Source organism: Pogoniulus pusillus, chromosome 25 (genome assembly GCF_015220805.1).
Source record: "Pogoniulus pusillus isolate bPogPus1 chromosome 25, bPogPus1.pri, whole genome shotgun sequence".
Lineage (NCBI taxonomy): Eukaryota > Metazoa > Chordata > Aves > Piciformes > Lybiidae > Pogoniulus > Pogoniulus pusillus.
In genome coordinates, this window is record NC_087288.1 from 6,833,118 (window position 1) to 6,850,701 (window position 17,584).

General features: G+C 43.3%; 1 protein-coding gene across 39 annotated transcripts in view; it reads left to right on the forward strand.

Moving 5' to 3' along the window:
• Window positions 1-17,584, forward strand: part of NRXN1 (neurexin 1) — an 841,287-nt gene that overhangs the window by 561,898 nt on the left and 261,805 nt on the right. For all 39 annotated transcript variants that reach the window (XM_064164294.1, XM_064164293.1, XM_064164292.1 and 36 more), the window contains one exon: window positions 6,109-6,290. In XM_064164294.1, coding sequence (XP_064020364.1) covers window positions 6,109-6,290 — 182 coding nt within the window. The remainder of the gene's footprint in view (window positions 1-6,108; window positions 6,291-17,584) is intronic.

Consider the following 17,584-nt stretch of genomic DNA (forward strand, 5'->3'; position numbering starts at 1 on the left):
CTCAAGTGTTTTGGAGAGCTACAGGCAATGGTCTGTTTTTAAACCTCTTCCTTCCCCATCCAGTGCACCTCTTCTACTATTAAACAGCCTGTGCTTAGAGAAGCTTGATGTTATTGCAGCAAAGAACTTACAATCCATAGTTGGGCCCCTGCCCAGGTTACTGGGAGACAGCATACCAGGATGCCTTCAGAAAATCTTCAGTTGAATCTGATCTGATAGTTTGAAACACTTCTTCTGGCAACTTTTCCCATCTCCTTCCCATGGTTAACCCTAGTGACCATTCTTCTCCCTCACCTTGGGATAGATTCTCTATTTTCTCAGCACACATTCCCTATCCTGTGTAAATAATTCAAGACACATCCCCAGCTAAGAAAGAATCCTACAATGACTCGGGTTGGAAGGAACCCCAGAGACCATGTACTCTAACCCCCTGCCATGGGCAGGGACATGTCTCAACTAGGCTCAGCTGTTCAAGGCTTCATCCAGTCTGGCTTTGAACAATCCCTAGGAGGAGGCATCCATAACTTTTCTGATGAGCCTATTCCAAAGTCCCATCACACTTGTACTGAGAAACTTCTTTCTAATCATAGAGTCATAGAATCAACCAGGTTGGAAGAGACCTCCAAGCTCATCCAGTCCAACCTAGCACCCAGCCTTGTCCAATGAACTAGACCATGGCACTAAGTGCCTCATCCAGGCTTTTTTTGAACACCTCTAAGATGCAGTCTATTCAGAAGACTGCTTTTTAAGCCACTAAATTGCTGATTTCTCAACAGCTCCCTCTCTCCCCTCTGACATATCCACACTTGAAGTATTCCTTTCATTACTAATCTCAGGAGAATCCATACAAAACTATGTAAAGAAATTTGGTGAATTTTTCTGAATCTCCACCTTGGGCAGGGTAAAAATACATAGATGAAAAAGTAAAAAGAGGTCTGAATGGTGTTTTATGTGTTTCCCTGAACATAACAAATGTGATTAATGGCTCCATATAGATGCTTGGGCAAATATATGTGCATATACAATATTCATATTGTAAATTCATCACTCCTGGTAATTAGTAGTAACCTGCACAAACAGTCTCACTGGATTCAGCAGGTTTATAAATGCAAGTAATTACTTAGCAGTGGGAATAAGAAGGTTCACATTCTAGCCCAGAATGGAGTAAAGTAGTGATAAGGAAGGAAATTACATTTATTGAGTAATTTCTTATTATAACCAGCAATGCTTACCCTTCATATGTTGTGTAGTAGTTAAAAAATTGCTTTACTGTTAGTGGAAGGGCAGCTTATTGGTTTCATTACTGAAGGTTACAGCCTTCAGTCTTAGTTTTTCAGCTGCAGAGTGTGATGGAATCATAATTCATTGGGATCCATATATTTGCCATGGTAATGGGCTGCCCAGGGAGGTGGTGGAGTCACCGTCCCTGAAGGTGTTGAAGAAAAGCCTGGATGAGGCAGTTGGTACCATGGTCTAGTTGATTGGACAGGGCTGGGTACTAGGTTGGACTGGATGATCTTGGAGATCTCTTCCAACCTGGATGATTCTATGATTCATTGCTTTCACTTAAGCAGCACCTGAAATCTTACATGAATCTGGAAAATAAACATCAATTTACTGATCTCATAGAGGACAAATGGAGCTATGCTGTGTACACTACCCTTTAGTGCCATATACCTTAAGTTTAAAATTGGGATGAACTTGGGGAAGGTAGAAAGCTGTTGATTTGTTGCTGATTTGAGCAAACTATTAAACTGCATCAGATGTGACTTCAGAGCAGTAAATATTGAAAATCTTTGCGGTCATAGGCAGTCATAGATGCAGTAAATGGGTACTAAACAAAATATTTATCTGCCTAATACTGTATAGGTAAGCAGATGTCCTTGAGTTGCTGCTTGGCTCGGCTGAAATGAGTGCACTATTTCAAAAAGATGAATTTTGCAACCAAGTAGGACTTGAGAGACTCAGGCCATTAAAAAACATTACTGCTTCTTGACCACTGGCAATTTGTTACAATAGGAACTGTGCTTTCATGGTTAAGCATTTCCAAGAGCTCTATGGGCATTTTTTTCCTAAACATTGTGTAGATGCATGGGCCCATAAAGAATTATGCAGTAAATTCTGTGGCTGAGAGATAGCACTGACATGTTGCAAAGTTGCCTGCTTATGAGTCCTGTGCTGATGGCGTTGCTATTCCTGACATTCTAATTCCACTGCTTTCAATTCTCTTGAGAAGATAAACCCCCAAACAACACAGTGCCATAAGCTAAGAGAGAGGAGGAAGAGGGTTGGTTTTTACTGACAGTGCTCTGAAAGAGCAGCAGAGACATTATAAGGTCTGTCAGAGAGCATAAAAGCCTTTATGGAGCCAGTGAATTAATCTTCCCCTGTTGTTTCTGAACGTATCCAAAACTGATAGTAAGTGGGGTGGGTTCCAACAACTGCTCCATTTCTAGCCTTTAATAGTTAATGGGAGGTCAGAATATATACTAAGATCAATCCCAGAGTAATAAATTTTACAGAATTGTATTTGTCTTTCTTGAAATATAAACACTGGAGGCTCTATTCTCAAATGGCTTCTGACCCATTTTTCTCATAATTAATACAGGAAATTCAAAGAACATGACTCCCTCTGCAGCTTAGACAGAGGCAGATCAGTGTTCATCAGCATGGATTCATTAGCCTGTAACCAGACATGCAGTTTGAAGAGCTACAAAATGGTCAGTTATAGAGAAGGGAAAGCTTTGCCATAAAAACAAAACCAAACCCAAAAAACACCAAATAAAAATAATCCCAAACCCAAAAAAACCCAAATCAACCAACCAAAAATAGAACCCCAACAAACCAAACCAAAACTCAACCATAAGCCACGGTTTATTCAGGGATGAGGCCCTGAGCAGCTGAGAATAGTCGAAAGGTGTCCCTCCCCATAGCAGGGAAGTTGGAGTAGATGATCTCTGAGGTCCCTTCCAACCTAAGCCACTCTGTGGTAAGGTGTTCCCCTTTGAAGTTGATTTTAAGTAGGTAAAGATAGGCATCTAGCCTTCTCCAGTCCTACTGCCACAGCCCTTGGCTTCACTGGGGCAGCAGCAGATTTTCTATCCCCTGCACAACTGCCACAAAGATTCACTGTGAGTGAGAGCAACAAAGGCTCTCATTGTTCAGATCTGGAGACTTCCTTCTGGGTCATCATCTTCAGTATGACTCCACCATCGCATGGCAGGCTTTTTTCTTTGTCTTCTATGCTGGGTAAACACATCTGTTGCAACTGAGAAAAGGAGAATTCTGCACTCCCACTTAAATCTTATGTACTGTTCTAACAGTTTCATCTCTGACATTGAGGTGTAAGGAGTTGATTTTTATTAGCCTTCCCAGTTTTGCTCCTTTTCAGAACCTCATTCGTGACCTGACATGATGTTTTATGAAGTCAGCAGAAAGGCTGTCACTGTTTTTAATGAGCTTTAGATCAAGCCCTCAGTTTTTCAATCAACACATAATAAATCCTTTCACTAAAGACAACAATGTGACATATACTCTGTGAAGGTCCAAGCTCTGTCACTCCTCCATTGCTTCAAGATTTGAAGTCAGCACTAGCAGTGAAAAGGAGAACTTGGACCCCATCAAGACAGATATTACCTGTTTCACATATCTTTGGTTTGGGGTCTACTAGAGCTGGAGGTTGAACCATTGCTTAATAGCATGCAACAGATTGTTGTGCATTTCAGAGTACAGCACCCGGAGAAGGCCGTGGTGGGAGAGCAGGAGGTTAGGATTTTGTCATACACACTTGACATGCTGGATGGGTGAGCAGAGGCCAATGGGATGAGATTTAACAAGGCTAAGTGCAGGGTTCTACACTTTGGCTATGACAACCCCAAGCAGTGCTACAGGCTGGGGACAGAGTGGCTGGAGAGCAGCCAGGCAAAAGAGACCTGGAGGTCTCAGCAACCAACACCCCCAAGTCTCTTTCTTCAGAGCTACTATGCACAGTGCTCAAAATACTGCAATTTGATGGCACTGGAAAACCCCTAAGGAATGGGTCTGTGACTCCACATTTACATAAAGTCACAGCAGTTTTGCTGAAGGAAAGAAAATGGCAGTTCCAGTGGTATGGACTATCTCCATATGTGGACGTGGGAATTATGTAGTGAGAGAATGGAGTGGGATAAACTACATTACATTTCATAAAGCTGAGAGTAGCCACACAATGAAGCCTGTTTGTAAACACAGACATCTACATTTACAGTCTGCTGCCTTATCTGCCTAAGCTTTGACCTATCTTCAGAGGAAAGAAGTGGCCAGCTTGTAGCGACTTTACAAATGGAAGATCAAGAGCATGCACAATTTGCCTGCTCGCTGCTATTGTTTAGGATAGGATTTTTTAATGGAAAATGTCAGGGTATGGAGAGGGGTTTTTTTGTTGTTCAGAGATAATAATAATAATGCTGCTGCTGAAGTTAAGCACCTGGGTGCTAAGTGGGTTTAGATTGCAGCACTTGTTTTAACAGACTATAGAACTGGATAAAATGTGCACAGATTTCCAACTTTACAAGCTCTGCATGGAGCATTATGCAAACAAGCTATTGCTTGCTTAGATGGTAGATATCTTTGTGTCCTGACATGACAGGTGAAGTATGTTTCAATTTGTTACACCCATCTGTCATAAGCTGATAAACCTCAGCTCCACGAGTGCCTTATCTGAATGTATTTGGTCATGTCTTGCTTCGCTGGGCACGATGACATATGGGAGGGTGTACATATTTGTGTTGTGTGAGGAGATGGGTTGTTGGGCTTTTTGGTCACTCGTGAGATAAGTGGAAGTATTTCAGTTCTGCTCCACATAGAGCCATATTGGGAAAGCATTTGATTCAAGTCAACCCTCTTCTGCACACCACAGAAACAGATTTTACCAGCATATGCTTCAGAACTTATCAGTACTATAGACAGCAAGATTGAGGCACCCTAAGCAAGTCTGCAGATGATACCGAGCTGAGCAGTGAGGTTGATAAGACTCAAAGATGTGATAGGTGCCATCCAGAGGGACCTGGACAATCTGGAGTGGTGGGCTGAGGAGATACTTGTGAGGTTCAGTAAGGCAAAGTGCAAGGTTCTGCCACCTAGCTTGGCTGAGGGATGATAAGATTGAGAGCAGCCCTGCAGAAAAGGGTTTGGGGTGCTGGTGAATGAGAAGCTGGACATGAGCCAGCAATGGGCACTTGCAGCCCAGAAGGCCAATGGCAGCCTGGGCTGCATCAAAATAAATGTGACCAGAGATGGAGAGAGGGGATTCTGCTATGCTGCTCTGCTGAAACCTCACCTGCAGTGCAGTGTCTAGTGTTGGGGTCCCCAGCAAAACAGAGACATGAAAGCTGCTGGAGTGGGTCCAGAGGAGGTCCACCAAGATGATCAGAGGGCTGGGCTGGAGCGCCTCTACTCTGGGGGCATGCTGAAAGAATTGAGGCTGTTCAGCCTGGAGAAGAGAAGGCTTCACAGAGGTCTTAGAGATACATTTTAATATCTGAAGGGGACCTACAGGAAGGACTGTTCAGAAGGGCTTGTGGTGATAGGATGAGGGACAGTGGTTTGAAACTGAAGCAGGGGAGGTTTAGGTTGGACATCAGGAAGAAGTTCTGCACAATGACAGTGGTGAAATACTGGAGCAGGCTGCCCAGGGATGTGATTGAGGCCCCATCCCTGGAGACATTCAAGATCAGCCTTGATATGTCCCTGGACAGCCTGATGTAGCTGGAGGTGTCCCTGCTGACTGCAGGGAGAGCGGACAAGATGACCTTTGAGGGTCCCTTTCAACCCAATGCAATCTGTGAATCTGTGAACTCATTGAGTAAACCAGCATTCCTGAATCAGAGCTTTGGTGTTTTCAGTCACTTCAAATGCAATTGTGTTTTGTGTTGGCTGTACTACATGAAGAGCACCAATTTCAGTGGTTGTAAGATATTTTTTTCCAGCTACAGAGACTCTTTCCTGTTGAAACATGGTCTTGTTTGTTTCTATGAATCCATTTGCTGCAGGAGAACGTCTCAATTCTTGCAGAGCCTGTGATTTCCATGTGTGTTTAGGGACTAATTCCCTTTATTTGTTCTTTTGCAGCGGGAACAACATACATCTTTAGCAAAGGTGGTGGACAGATCACTTACACGTGGCCTCCTAACGACCGGCCAAGCACTCGTGCGGACAGGCTGGCGATAGGGTTTAGTACCGTTCAAAAGGAAGCCGTGTTGGTGCGAGTGGACAGCTCTACTGGGCTGGGAGACTATTTAGAGCTGCACATTGTAAGTATCATTAACAAATGCATGCTCTTTCTTCTTGTCTTGATTGTTCTTCTATTCCTGAGCTTCAGATTCGGTTTGTTTTAATGTAAACACAGCGGTTTGCTAATGAACCTTCTCGAGTCGGTAGCGAGCTAAATGATAATGGCTTGGAGCATACAGAGCCTGAGACCTTCTCGACGTGCTTTTTACTTCACACGTTGCTCCTTTAGATGGCTTTTCAATTAAAAATCAGACCGTGGTACCTGCACAAGATAGAGCAAGCTAATTACATAAAGCAGGATTTAACAGTGTCAGAGGAAGGTACATTAATCCTGGAAGATTTAATCTGAAATCTGCTAGGGGGAATTAGAGTGTATCGCAATTGACTGTGCTCGTTGTTAATACCAGAATTTATCCTCTGATTCCACCGTGCCTTTGTGATGATAAATCTTAAGGAGAAAGCAAGATTGTCAAACCAGGAAGCCTTAAAAAAAAAAAAAAGTGGAGAGAGAGAGAGAAAGTAATTTCAGCTGCCTCAAAGCTAATAAGTAGCAATCAGAATGGAAAGCATCTGGATTTTTATGGCGACATAAATAAATGATCAGTTGAGATAAACATAACTAGGGCAGTATAAAATGTCGTTGTTTAGGTTAGGCTCGACTTTGTTAATGTATTCATCTGATTTTGATTTAAGGATCTCTCAGCTTTCAGGAAGGGAAGGGTTCCTTTGGAACGTAATTACTTATTGATCTATAACCAATTACACTTTTTTGCCCTCAGAAAACATTCAGCAGCGATCAGTTTCAAAAATCGGAGGGAATTATGGTGTTCAGTCTTCCCAGGCTCCTCATTTCTGTAAAGACATTCTTGCATTGTGGTCCAAGGTGATTCTTATTACTGTTGTTATGATTTATATGCTGCTTGGAGTAAATAAACAAGGAGGGAAAAAAGGCCTTAAATAAGATTTAGAGGTCATCTCAAACCCTTTTTTTTCCCCACTGAAACATGTGGTCAAAACGGCTGTTGGAGTACAGTCTTTATTTAACCACGTGAACAAAGCAACTTCTCCCAAGTGCTAGACAAACTGGGAGCCTACATATTTCAAGGTAAATATTGTGTTGTTGAAGAGAATTAAAAAATGTTGCTTTCCAAAGCTGCATAATCAGGTCCTTAGTCAGCATTTGCCCATTTCTTTGCAATTTGAGACCAGATTCACCCAGCGTCACTCTCTTCTTACAGTGTTTGCTTTTTTATTATATTAAGGAATGGGTTTTTTTCCCCTTTGTAGTTTGACTATACCTTATGTCTATCCAAATAATAACAGTCTCCTGTGTGGCCTCGATTTTTATCCATTTTAAAGCAGATATTGGGATCATTAAGTGTGAGTTGGAGATCAAAAATTATTCCTGCTGTGCTTCATTTTTGTTTGGTTTAGCTTTGTTTTCCCAAATAACTTTCTTAGACCTGTGCTGTAGCAACAGAGAGCAAAAAAGAAAGAATATTACTTGAGAGTTTTCTATGGTCATTACCATGAAAAGTGAGTTTTCTATGGTCACAAACACTGCCAGCTTAATAGGGATGGGGAAAATCATGAATTACACTTTACTCCTCTTTGGAAATTTATGTGAGGCAACGAAAGGGCCTCTTATCATCATGGCTACCTCTGGTGGTCTTTGCATGATTCTTCAGAAACCTTCCTGAAGCCTGCTCTGCTGCACAGCAAAATCTGTGATACCTCTGCAGAAATTCCACTGGAATGGGCTCTGGCCTTCTGAGACTTGCTTCAGTGTAGTCTGTTTCTGGAGTGGAGACACTGAGGGATTGCTTAGAAATTCTGAGATGTCTGGCAAGGACATTTTAAGGGTCGTCAGTGTTAGATAAAGCTTGGAAAACTGCCAGGATATAATTTTCTGGAATCTGTTTTACATAAGGATAGCATTCAAAAGAAAGTTGAAAGGCAATATTTTCGAAAGCCCTCCTGGTGCCAGAGAGCATAGATCTGCTTAAAGTCACTGGAACTGGGGACACTCCTGGGAATTTTACCTGAGATCTCTTTTAGCTCAGCCAGCTGTTGTGCAATGTCACCCTTATAAAAGTGAAAAACACAGAAGGAGAGAGGCCCATGTCTGTATTATGTTTGAAAAATAGAATATATTGGATTGAAGTTCTTCAATACTGGCAGCTGCTGGATTAAACTAGCTGCAGTGAAAGTAGCAAGAGGGTTCTGTCATTTGTAATGTCCTCCAATCACTGATGCTGAGTTGCAGTCAGAATGTCTTGTCTACCAGCTAACCAGAAATGGGCAAAGGCTGTGAGCAGTGGAAGGAGGAGAAGCTGGAATCTGGGAAAGGTCTAATTTTATGTGTTCTATATCAAGAGGAGTGTGACCAGCAGGGTAAGAGAGGTGATTCTGCCCCTTTACTTTGCTCATGTGAAACTGCACCTTGAATACTGCTTAAAGTTCTGGTCTTGGTCCAAAGCAAAGCTGGCTTGGGTTTTGGATTGTCACTTTGCAGTGACAGCTGATGCTGGTCTGCTTAGATGTAAGTAGCATTGCTTTTTTTTCTGTTCTCAGCCATGTGTAGTAGAGCATGAGTACGCATTAGTGGCACGAAGGTGTGGTGCAATACACTCACTCAAGAAAAGAGGTGCTATCCAGAAGGATCTTGACAGCATAAAGAAGTGGGCCAGTGCAAACTGCATGAGATTCAACAAGTCCAAATGCAAAACCCTGCATCAGGGTGAGGCCAATCTCAGGCACAAATCCAAGCTGAGAGCAGAGTGGGTTGAGAGTAGCCCTGAAGAAAGAGACTTGGGGGTGTCGGTTGCTGAGAAGGTCTCCAGGAGCCAGCAGTGCCCTCAGGCAGCCCAGAAGGCAGCTGTGTGCTGGGCTGCAGCCAGAGGAGTGTGGGCAGCAGGGCAAGAGAGGGGAATCTGCCCCTTGACTCTGCTCTGCTGGAACTCTACCTCCAATACTATATCCAGTTCTGGTGTCCCCAGCATAAGGACACAGAGTTGCTGGAGAGAGTCCAGAGGAAGGTCACAAAGATGACTGGAGCACCTCTGCTATGAGGATAGGATAAGGGAGCTGAGGTTGTTCAGCCTGGAGAAGAGAAGACTATGGGGGGACCTTAGAGCTCCTCCCGATACCTGAAGGAGTCCTACAGGAAGGCTGCAGAGGAATGTTTCCCAAGAGTGTCTAGTGACAGGAGAAGGGGAAATGGTTTGAAACTGAGGGGGAGTAGATTTAGACTGGATCTCAGGGAGAAGTTCTTCAGTATAAGGGAACTGAGAGTCTGGCATAGGCTTCTCAGGAAGATTGTGGCACTTGAGCAGCCAAGTGTGGTTTGGGAGACAGGGTTGAGAGCTTGGGGTAGCTGATCTCTGAGGTCCTTTCCAACCTAATACCTTGAAAGATTCTTTTGCATGTACCCCCCTGGCTTACCTGTTTGTAGAAAGAATAAGCATAAGCAAAATTCATCTGTATGCCTTGAGATGCACTGTGCATGGGTAACTGACCTGTGTATGCCTGTAACATTGCAACAAAAATGTCATTTGATTTAATTGTGCTGGGGTTTGGTTTTACAGTACAAGAGAAACTGGTTCCTTCATTACCGAGCTTTCATTCTACCCAGGGTGTCATTAATCCCTCAGATCCTGCCCAGTGCCACAACCTGGGACAGTTATGTTCAGAGAGGTTTTGAGTGTGTTTTCAGCAGAATGCTGAAAAAGAAAGTTTGGAACAATTGTTTTGAGGTGAAAAACTTGAGATCCTTGTCCTCAGCAGCATGCTGGGGAAGGTTGCTTGTTTGGGATGTTTCCAAAGAGAGCTCTGAGGTAGCTTGCACTTAACCTTCCTCATTCTAGAAATAGGAGAGGAAATTACAAGTTTGATTATGGTACTTCAGTGTGTGCTTGCCCTCTTTATTATTCTGTTTACTTAAAGATGATGTAAACCTAATAATGAAATCAAGCTCATAAGAAATTCTGATTTGGAAAATTGCTACTTGATCATCTGAATCACAGCTTTAGTGTTAGGTTAGGAACACATTTATTTAGGGTAATCATTTAACCTCCCCAAATAACCATTGTTAATAGGAGAAAGATTTAAAAATAATGTGTCATCTGCACTGCTCCCAAATGCTTTACCCTTGCTCTGCAAATGTACTGAGCTCCAAGAGAGGTTCTTATGAACTCCACCTCCACTGTAGCAACCCAGATGGGGAGTATTGGTTGTGGGTATGATACAGAGCATCCTTGTGCTTCAAGAAAGGGATGTTAGTACGTGGAGACAGATGGAGATGCAACAATTCATTTTCATAGCAATCACTTGATTTCTCTTATACAATCATAGAATCAACCAGGTTGGGAGAGATCTCCAAGCTCATCCAGTCCAACCTAGCACCCAGCCCTGTCCAATCAACTAGACCATGGCACTAAGTGCCTCATCCAGGCTTTTCTTCAGCACCTCCAGGGACAGTGACTCTACCACCTCCCTGGGCAGCCCATTCCAATGCCAATCACTCTCTCTGGGAAGAACTTCCTCCTAACATCCAGCTTGTACTTCCCCCGGCACAACTTGAGACTGTCCCCCCTTGTTCTGTTGCTGGTTTGAAGCTGAGAGAGAGTGGAGTTAAAGTGAATTTTAGGAAGAAGTTCTTCAGTATGAGGGTGGTGAGACTCTGGAATAGGTTGCCCAGGAAGGCTGTGGATGCTGCCTCCCTGGACATGTTCAAGGTCAGGTTGGATGAGGCCTTGAGCAGCTAAATTTAGTTGAGAGGAGTCCCTGCCCATGGCAGGGAGTTTGGAGTAGATGGTCTCTGAGGTCCCTTTAATCTAAACCTTCTCTAATCCTACGATTCTGTTGAATTCTGTTGTATATATACACAATGTATGGAGAATTGCAATTTCTGAAGGTAAAATAACCTTCCCTCAAGTGAATAGAAAGAGCAGAACTCAAGTAAGGATCAGACTTCTGTGGCTGAATGTACCAGAGGAAAAAAACGTTGCAGAGTCTTAAGATAAATGAATTTGCTTTTCTCTCATGAATACTTCACCTGTCTTGGGTTTAATGCTTAATGGAAAGTCAGTTGAAAGATTCTTATTGATTTAGCTGTATTTGGAGCCATGCCTAGAGAGCTGGAGGTACTTTCAGTGAGATTGATGGTAAAAATACCTTTGATTTTAGTGGCTTGTATTGGAGCTAATTAATTTTCCCAGGAAGAGTTTAATAATCTTTAAAAAGAAAAAAAAAATGCTATTCCCAGAATAATCTTTCTTCTAATCATCATCTTTGGACTGTAGAATTCCTTGTTGCCATGTGCCTATGTGCAGTGCAAAGGTTTGGTGTGGGCAGTGGTGGCTTCTGTGTGTGTGTGAAATTCCTTAAGGTTGATGTTATCTAATCTAGAGTTCTGCTAATGGACTACAACTTGTCCTGCTGGAAAGCAGAAAAGATAAGGACCTTGGAATCCTAGTGAGCAGCAAATTATCCATGGAAGAGCAATATGCTCTTGTGGCCAGGAAGGCCAGGGGTGTCCTGGGGTGTATTAAGAAAAGTGTGATCTAGGGAAGTTCTCTACTGTGCCCTGGTGAGAACACACCTGGAATGCTGTATCCAGTTTGGGTCTTCCCAGTTCAGGTAAGGCAGAGAACTGCTGGAGAGACTTCAACACAGAGCTATGAGGATAGTTAAGGGACTGGAGAATCTCTCTTATCAGGAGATACTGACAGACCCAGGGCTGTTTGGTCTGGAGGAGAAGGCTGAAAGGGGAACTTACCAATGCCTATAAATATCTGAGGGGTGGATGTCAAGGAGAAAGTGCCAGGCTCATTTTGGTGGTGCCCACTGATAGTTCGAGGAACAATGGCTACAAGCTGGAACACAGCAGGTTCCACCTCAACACAAGGAGACACTTCTTTATGTAAGGGGGAGAGAGCCCTGGAGCAGGCTGCCCAGCGAGGTTGTGGAGTCTCCTCTGGAGACATCCAAAACCCATCTGGGTATATTCCTGTGTGACATGTCCTAGGTGATCCTGCTTTGGTTGGATTTGATGATCTCTAGAGGTCCCTCCAACCTCCTCTGTTCTGTGGTTCTATTATTGGCTTATTGTGTGTATATATATGTGTGTGTGTGTATAGTAGAATGCAAGTAAGGACTTCTGTGGCTGAATGTACCACAGAAAAAAAACTTGCAGAATCTTAAGATAAATGAATTTGCTTATATTATATATATGTGTTTATATATATATATGTATGTATATTTGTGATTTTTTTGTTCTTATTGCATGTTTATGGCAAATGCCATAGAAAGCTTAATTGTTGCTTTGCAATGATTGTTCTTCCTCTTGGGAAACAAAAATACCTCAGCAACCAGACTATGTGTTAATCTTTAAACCAAGAACATGACAGTGAAAGAAGGGTTTCCAGACACTGCTTATTGGTGTGAATAATGAAAAGCAGTGCATCAAAAAAGGAATCATTTATGGGATTAGACAGGCAGGTGAGAATGCAATTCAAGGTACATAAACATTAACTTAATTAGAATGTGTCCCGGGTTTGGGCTGATCCCTCCCCCGGGAAGAAATTCACAACACAAACCCCCCTACTTTTTTGAAAGTCAGGGAAAGATGAAATTGTATTTTCTTATAATATAAGTATAACAATGTAAAGAGAAATAATAACTAGAGAAGGAAGGAAGGGAAAAAAAAAAAAGAAAACAATACAATAACCTTAAGGGAGATGGGGAGGGGGTCAAGCGGCGGCGAAGCAGCAGAAGCAGCAGTAGCCAAAACAGCAGCCGGGGAAGATAGGCGAAGCTGCAGCAGCAGAAGCCAGCGGGAGAAGGGGGAGAACAAACTGTGCTTCTAGACATTAAGTTCTTGATGCTCCAATGAAATTATATTAATTTATCTATTGTTGCCATTTATGTGGCCTATCCCTGGAATGTTCATCTCTCCCCTATGTCTGAGCTAGAGGATCAGCTCAAACGGCCACAGAATGGGAGCCATGAATTAATTTAGGGAATTTATGCTAAATACAGCAATCATTTACCTTACTGATCAGGTTAAAGATCTTGGTTTGTAGGAAAGAAAAATATATAAATCACTGAAATAGTCAAGTCATGCCCTGAAAACATTCAATTAAGTTGCTCTGTTGTATTATCAGAGACATAGATTAAAAAAAAAAAACAAAAACAAACCAAAACCCAAACCAACACTCTGAAAATGGATTTAGTGGTGTTTGATGATATATTTTATGATGTAATGTCTCATCCTGACTACTCTGCATTGCCGATTATCTCACCCTGAGCAAGCGTGGTCTCCTCTTGCCACAAGCAGGCCAAATTGCTCAGAGGTAGTTAAGGAAAAGTGCTAATTCTGGCAGACAGCAGCGTGATACCTTACAACGTGGAAAATAAGAGTGGCATTTAGACAGCTGATTTAGTTCAGCAGTTTGGCTCTGACTGCCGTCACAGAGTGCTGCAAGGACACATCTGATCTCCCAGCTGTGAATTCCTGCTTCCCCAGCCTAGAAATATGCTGGAGGGAAGCAACTCCTTTCATCTTACTCTGTCTTGGGATAGACAGAAACTTTCACTCGTTCCTCTAGCTTGCTAATAGCTCCAAAAGGATCATCCTTCCATGCTTTTGAAAGGGTGACAGCTTCCTTCCCCAGAAACCTGCTGCATGATGGAGTCACCACCTGTCAGCCCCTTGCTGAGAGAAAATTGCACTAGGACTTCAGTTCTCAGCTAAAAGACCATGTGTCTGTCACAGATTGCTCCAGCCCTCAATACTGCTCAACCTCCTGAGGTACTTTTCTTCTAGCACTGACGCAGAGCCTGGCTGAGGGTGAATAGGTGTTTACAACATTTCTGGAGGCCTCACCTGTATTAGAAACATCTTACATCAACATGGAAAAAACTTTCATGTGGCCATGGAATTGTATAAAATGATCTTGCAGACCAGATCTTGGGCTCCAAAATCCCTTCTGATCTTGCTTATGGAATCACAGAGTGGTCTGAGTTAGAAGGGACCTCTAAAGGTCATCCAGTCCAACCCCCTCTTCAATCATCAGTGTCGATCCTCAACTAGATCAGGTTGCCCAGAGCCCTGTAGAGCCTTACCTTGAATATCTCCAGGGATGGGGCACCAACCACCTCCTTGGGAACCTGTTCCGGTGTTCCACGAACCTCATAGTGAAGTACCTGTTCCTAAGATCCAATCTAAATCTGCTCTTCTCTACTTTGAAGCCACTGCCCTTTGTTCCATCACCACAGGCCTTTGTAAACAGTCTCTCTCCATCCTTCTTGTAGGCTCCCTTCAGGTACTGGAAGGCTCCCTGGAGCCTCCCCTTCTCCAGGCTGAACAACCCCAGCTCCCTGAACCTATCCTCATAGCAGAGGTGCTGCAACACCCTCATAATTTGTGTGGCCTCCTCTGGACACACTCCATCAGGTCCATGTCCTTTCTGTATTGAGGGCTCCAGAGCTGGATCTTCTGGCAATGCATCCTTTGATGCATCCTAGGGTGTGGTTGGCTGAAGAGCCAAACCTTTGTCACTGAATTTGGTGGCAAGTCTTCCTTTGGCTATTGCAAACTGCACAGAAATGGGATTTTTGTTGTTCCAGCACAGGGGCATAGACACAGAACTTAGTTTTCTTTGGGCCTTGTTGAACTTTAAAAGAAGTACTAAAAAGATTAATAATAGAAGGGATTTGGGGCTGAGTCATGCTATGCCAAACCCAGTCCATTTTTAAGAACTGAAGTGGAGCAGTTTGGAGAGGCAGGCAAGAGAGCAAGCATGTTTAATTAACATAAACTAGAAGAGACTCATGACCTCTTCGTAAAGCAGCTCTTATTTTCTCCCTTGTTACTTCTAAAACTCTGAAGAACTCTGTGGATTATGTCCAATTCTGTTCTCAAGGGTTTCTTTTTTTCTTTCTCTTCCCTTTGCCTTGTTCTCTGGGTTGTTTTTCTGCCTCCTCCTCAAACACAAATCTGTGTGTTGTGCATATTCTGCAGTTCCAGTGAATCCCTGTGAAAGAAAGTGACAGCATCCAGGGCTTTCAGTGATTACATACAGATTGATTCACAGATTGAATGGGTTAGAAGGGATCCTTGAAGGACATCTTGTCCAAACCCCCTGTAGTCAGCAGGGGCACCTTCAAATGAATCAGGCTGCCCAGGGACACATTGAGTCTGATCTTGAATGTCTCCAGGGATGGGGCTTCAACCACATCCCTGGGCAGCCTGTTCCAGTATTTCATCACTCTCGTTGTGCAGAACTTGCTCCTGGTGTCCAACCTAAACCTCCCCTGCTCTAGTTTCAAGCCTCCTTATCCTGTCACCGCAGGCCTTTCTAAACAGTCCCTCCCCAACCATCCTGTAGGTCCCCTTCAGCTATTGAAATGCAGTTCAGAGATGTTCCTGGAGCCTTCTCTTCTGCAGGCTGAACAGCCTGAATTCTTTCAGCCTGTCTTCAGTGCTCCAGCCCTCTGACCATCTTAGTGGCAGACTGTGTTGCTAAAGGAACAGAGAAGTTGCTTTAGAAGGTGACTATATATGACTGTATGGAGGACTATCTTGATGAAAAAAACTGATTTAATTCTGATTTAATTCTGTTTAATTAAGCAAACAAACAAACAAAACACAAAAAAAAACCCAAAACACCAAAAAAACCCAAATGCAGCAGGAACAAAGCAAACAAGCATGTGGCCAAAATTAGGAAGCATATCCTTTTGTGACCAGTTTGCTTTTTACATATAAATACCAAATTGCTGCCTTCAGAAAAGAGTAGAGAAAAACAATAGTTTTGAATGTACAGATCCACAAATAGCCCATCTTTTCTCCAAAGCATCTCCTTTCCTACTTAACAGTACATTCTCTCCTTCATGTTTCAGGTCCATCTCAGTCTAATCAGCTCCCTTTAATCCAAAATTGCCTGCACTGCTTACTAGCCAACACCCTTGCATACAAAGGTCATAGATATTTTAATAACTTGGCACCAAGTCTTCCAGAACGTTGCTGTGTATAAAAAGGGCTAATGAAAAATTTAGTAGAGATTTTAGCAACCTTATTAAGATTTAAAGAACGATTTGAGATGGCAGAAGAGTTGAGATGTTCACTGAAACCTGGCTGATCACCAGAAGGAAGAAGCACTGAATCATAAGAAGTGATTGTGATTATGTGGAGAATGAGAGCTCTGGGTGATTGAAGGTCACTCCCAAGAGCTGGCCACTTCTGGCCACGCATCCTACATGGGTCCTTCTGCTAGTGCTTACCGTATCTATTGGTTATTCTATCAGGCATACACTTATATGGAATCATAGAATGGTCTGGGTTGGAAGGGATCTCCAAAGGTCGTCCAGTCCAACCCACTCTGCAGGCAGCAGGGAGATCTTCAACTAGATCAGGTTACTCAGAGTCTTGTCGAGCCTCATCTTGAATATCTCCAGGGATGGGGCCACAACCACCTCCCTGGGCAACCTATTCCAGTATTCCACCACCCTGATAGTGAAGAATTTGTTCCTAACATCCAATTTAAATCTACTCTTCTGTAGTTTGAAGTCACTGCCTCTTGTCCCATCACCACAAGCCTTTGTAAACAGTCTCTCTCCATCCTTCTTGTCGGCCTCCTTCAGGTAATGGAAGGCTGCTATTTGGTCTCTTTGGAGCCTCTCCTTCTCCAAGTTGAACACCTCCAGCTCCCTCAGCCCATCCTCATAGCAGAGGTGCTCCAACCCCCTGGTCATTTATGTGGCACTCCTCTAAATCCACTCCATCAGGTCCATGTCCTCCTTATATTGAGGGCTCCAAACCTGTATCTAGTATATCTACATCTATTAATACAATAGAGTCAGCTCTGATATTAGCTTGTTACTACCTAGTTCTCTAACTTTAGGGAAGCACAAAAAGATTTGCACTCTCCCCTCAATGCCAAGCATGCCAGGCACCAATCCAGTGGAAGGCATGGCTACCCAGCGTGTTAGAAGCCAGTGCAGGGTGTAGGTAGGTTGTAGACACCTTGGGGTGGCAACATGTGGTTTGGAAAAAAAACAAAAAGGACAAGACAGGCTGAAAGAATTGGGGCTGTTCAGCCTGCAGAAGAGAAGGCTCTGAGGGTTCTTTATAGCTGCATTCCAATGTCTGAAGGGGACCCACAGGAAGGCTGGGGAGGGACTGTTTAAAAAGGTTTGTGGTGATAGGATGAGAGGCAATGGCTTGAAACTGGAGCAGGGGAGATTTAGGTTGGACATTAGGGTGAAGTTCTGCACAATGAGAGTGGTGAAACCCTGGAACAGGCTGCCCAGG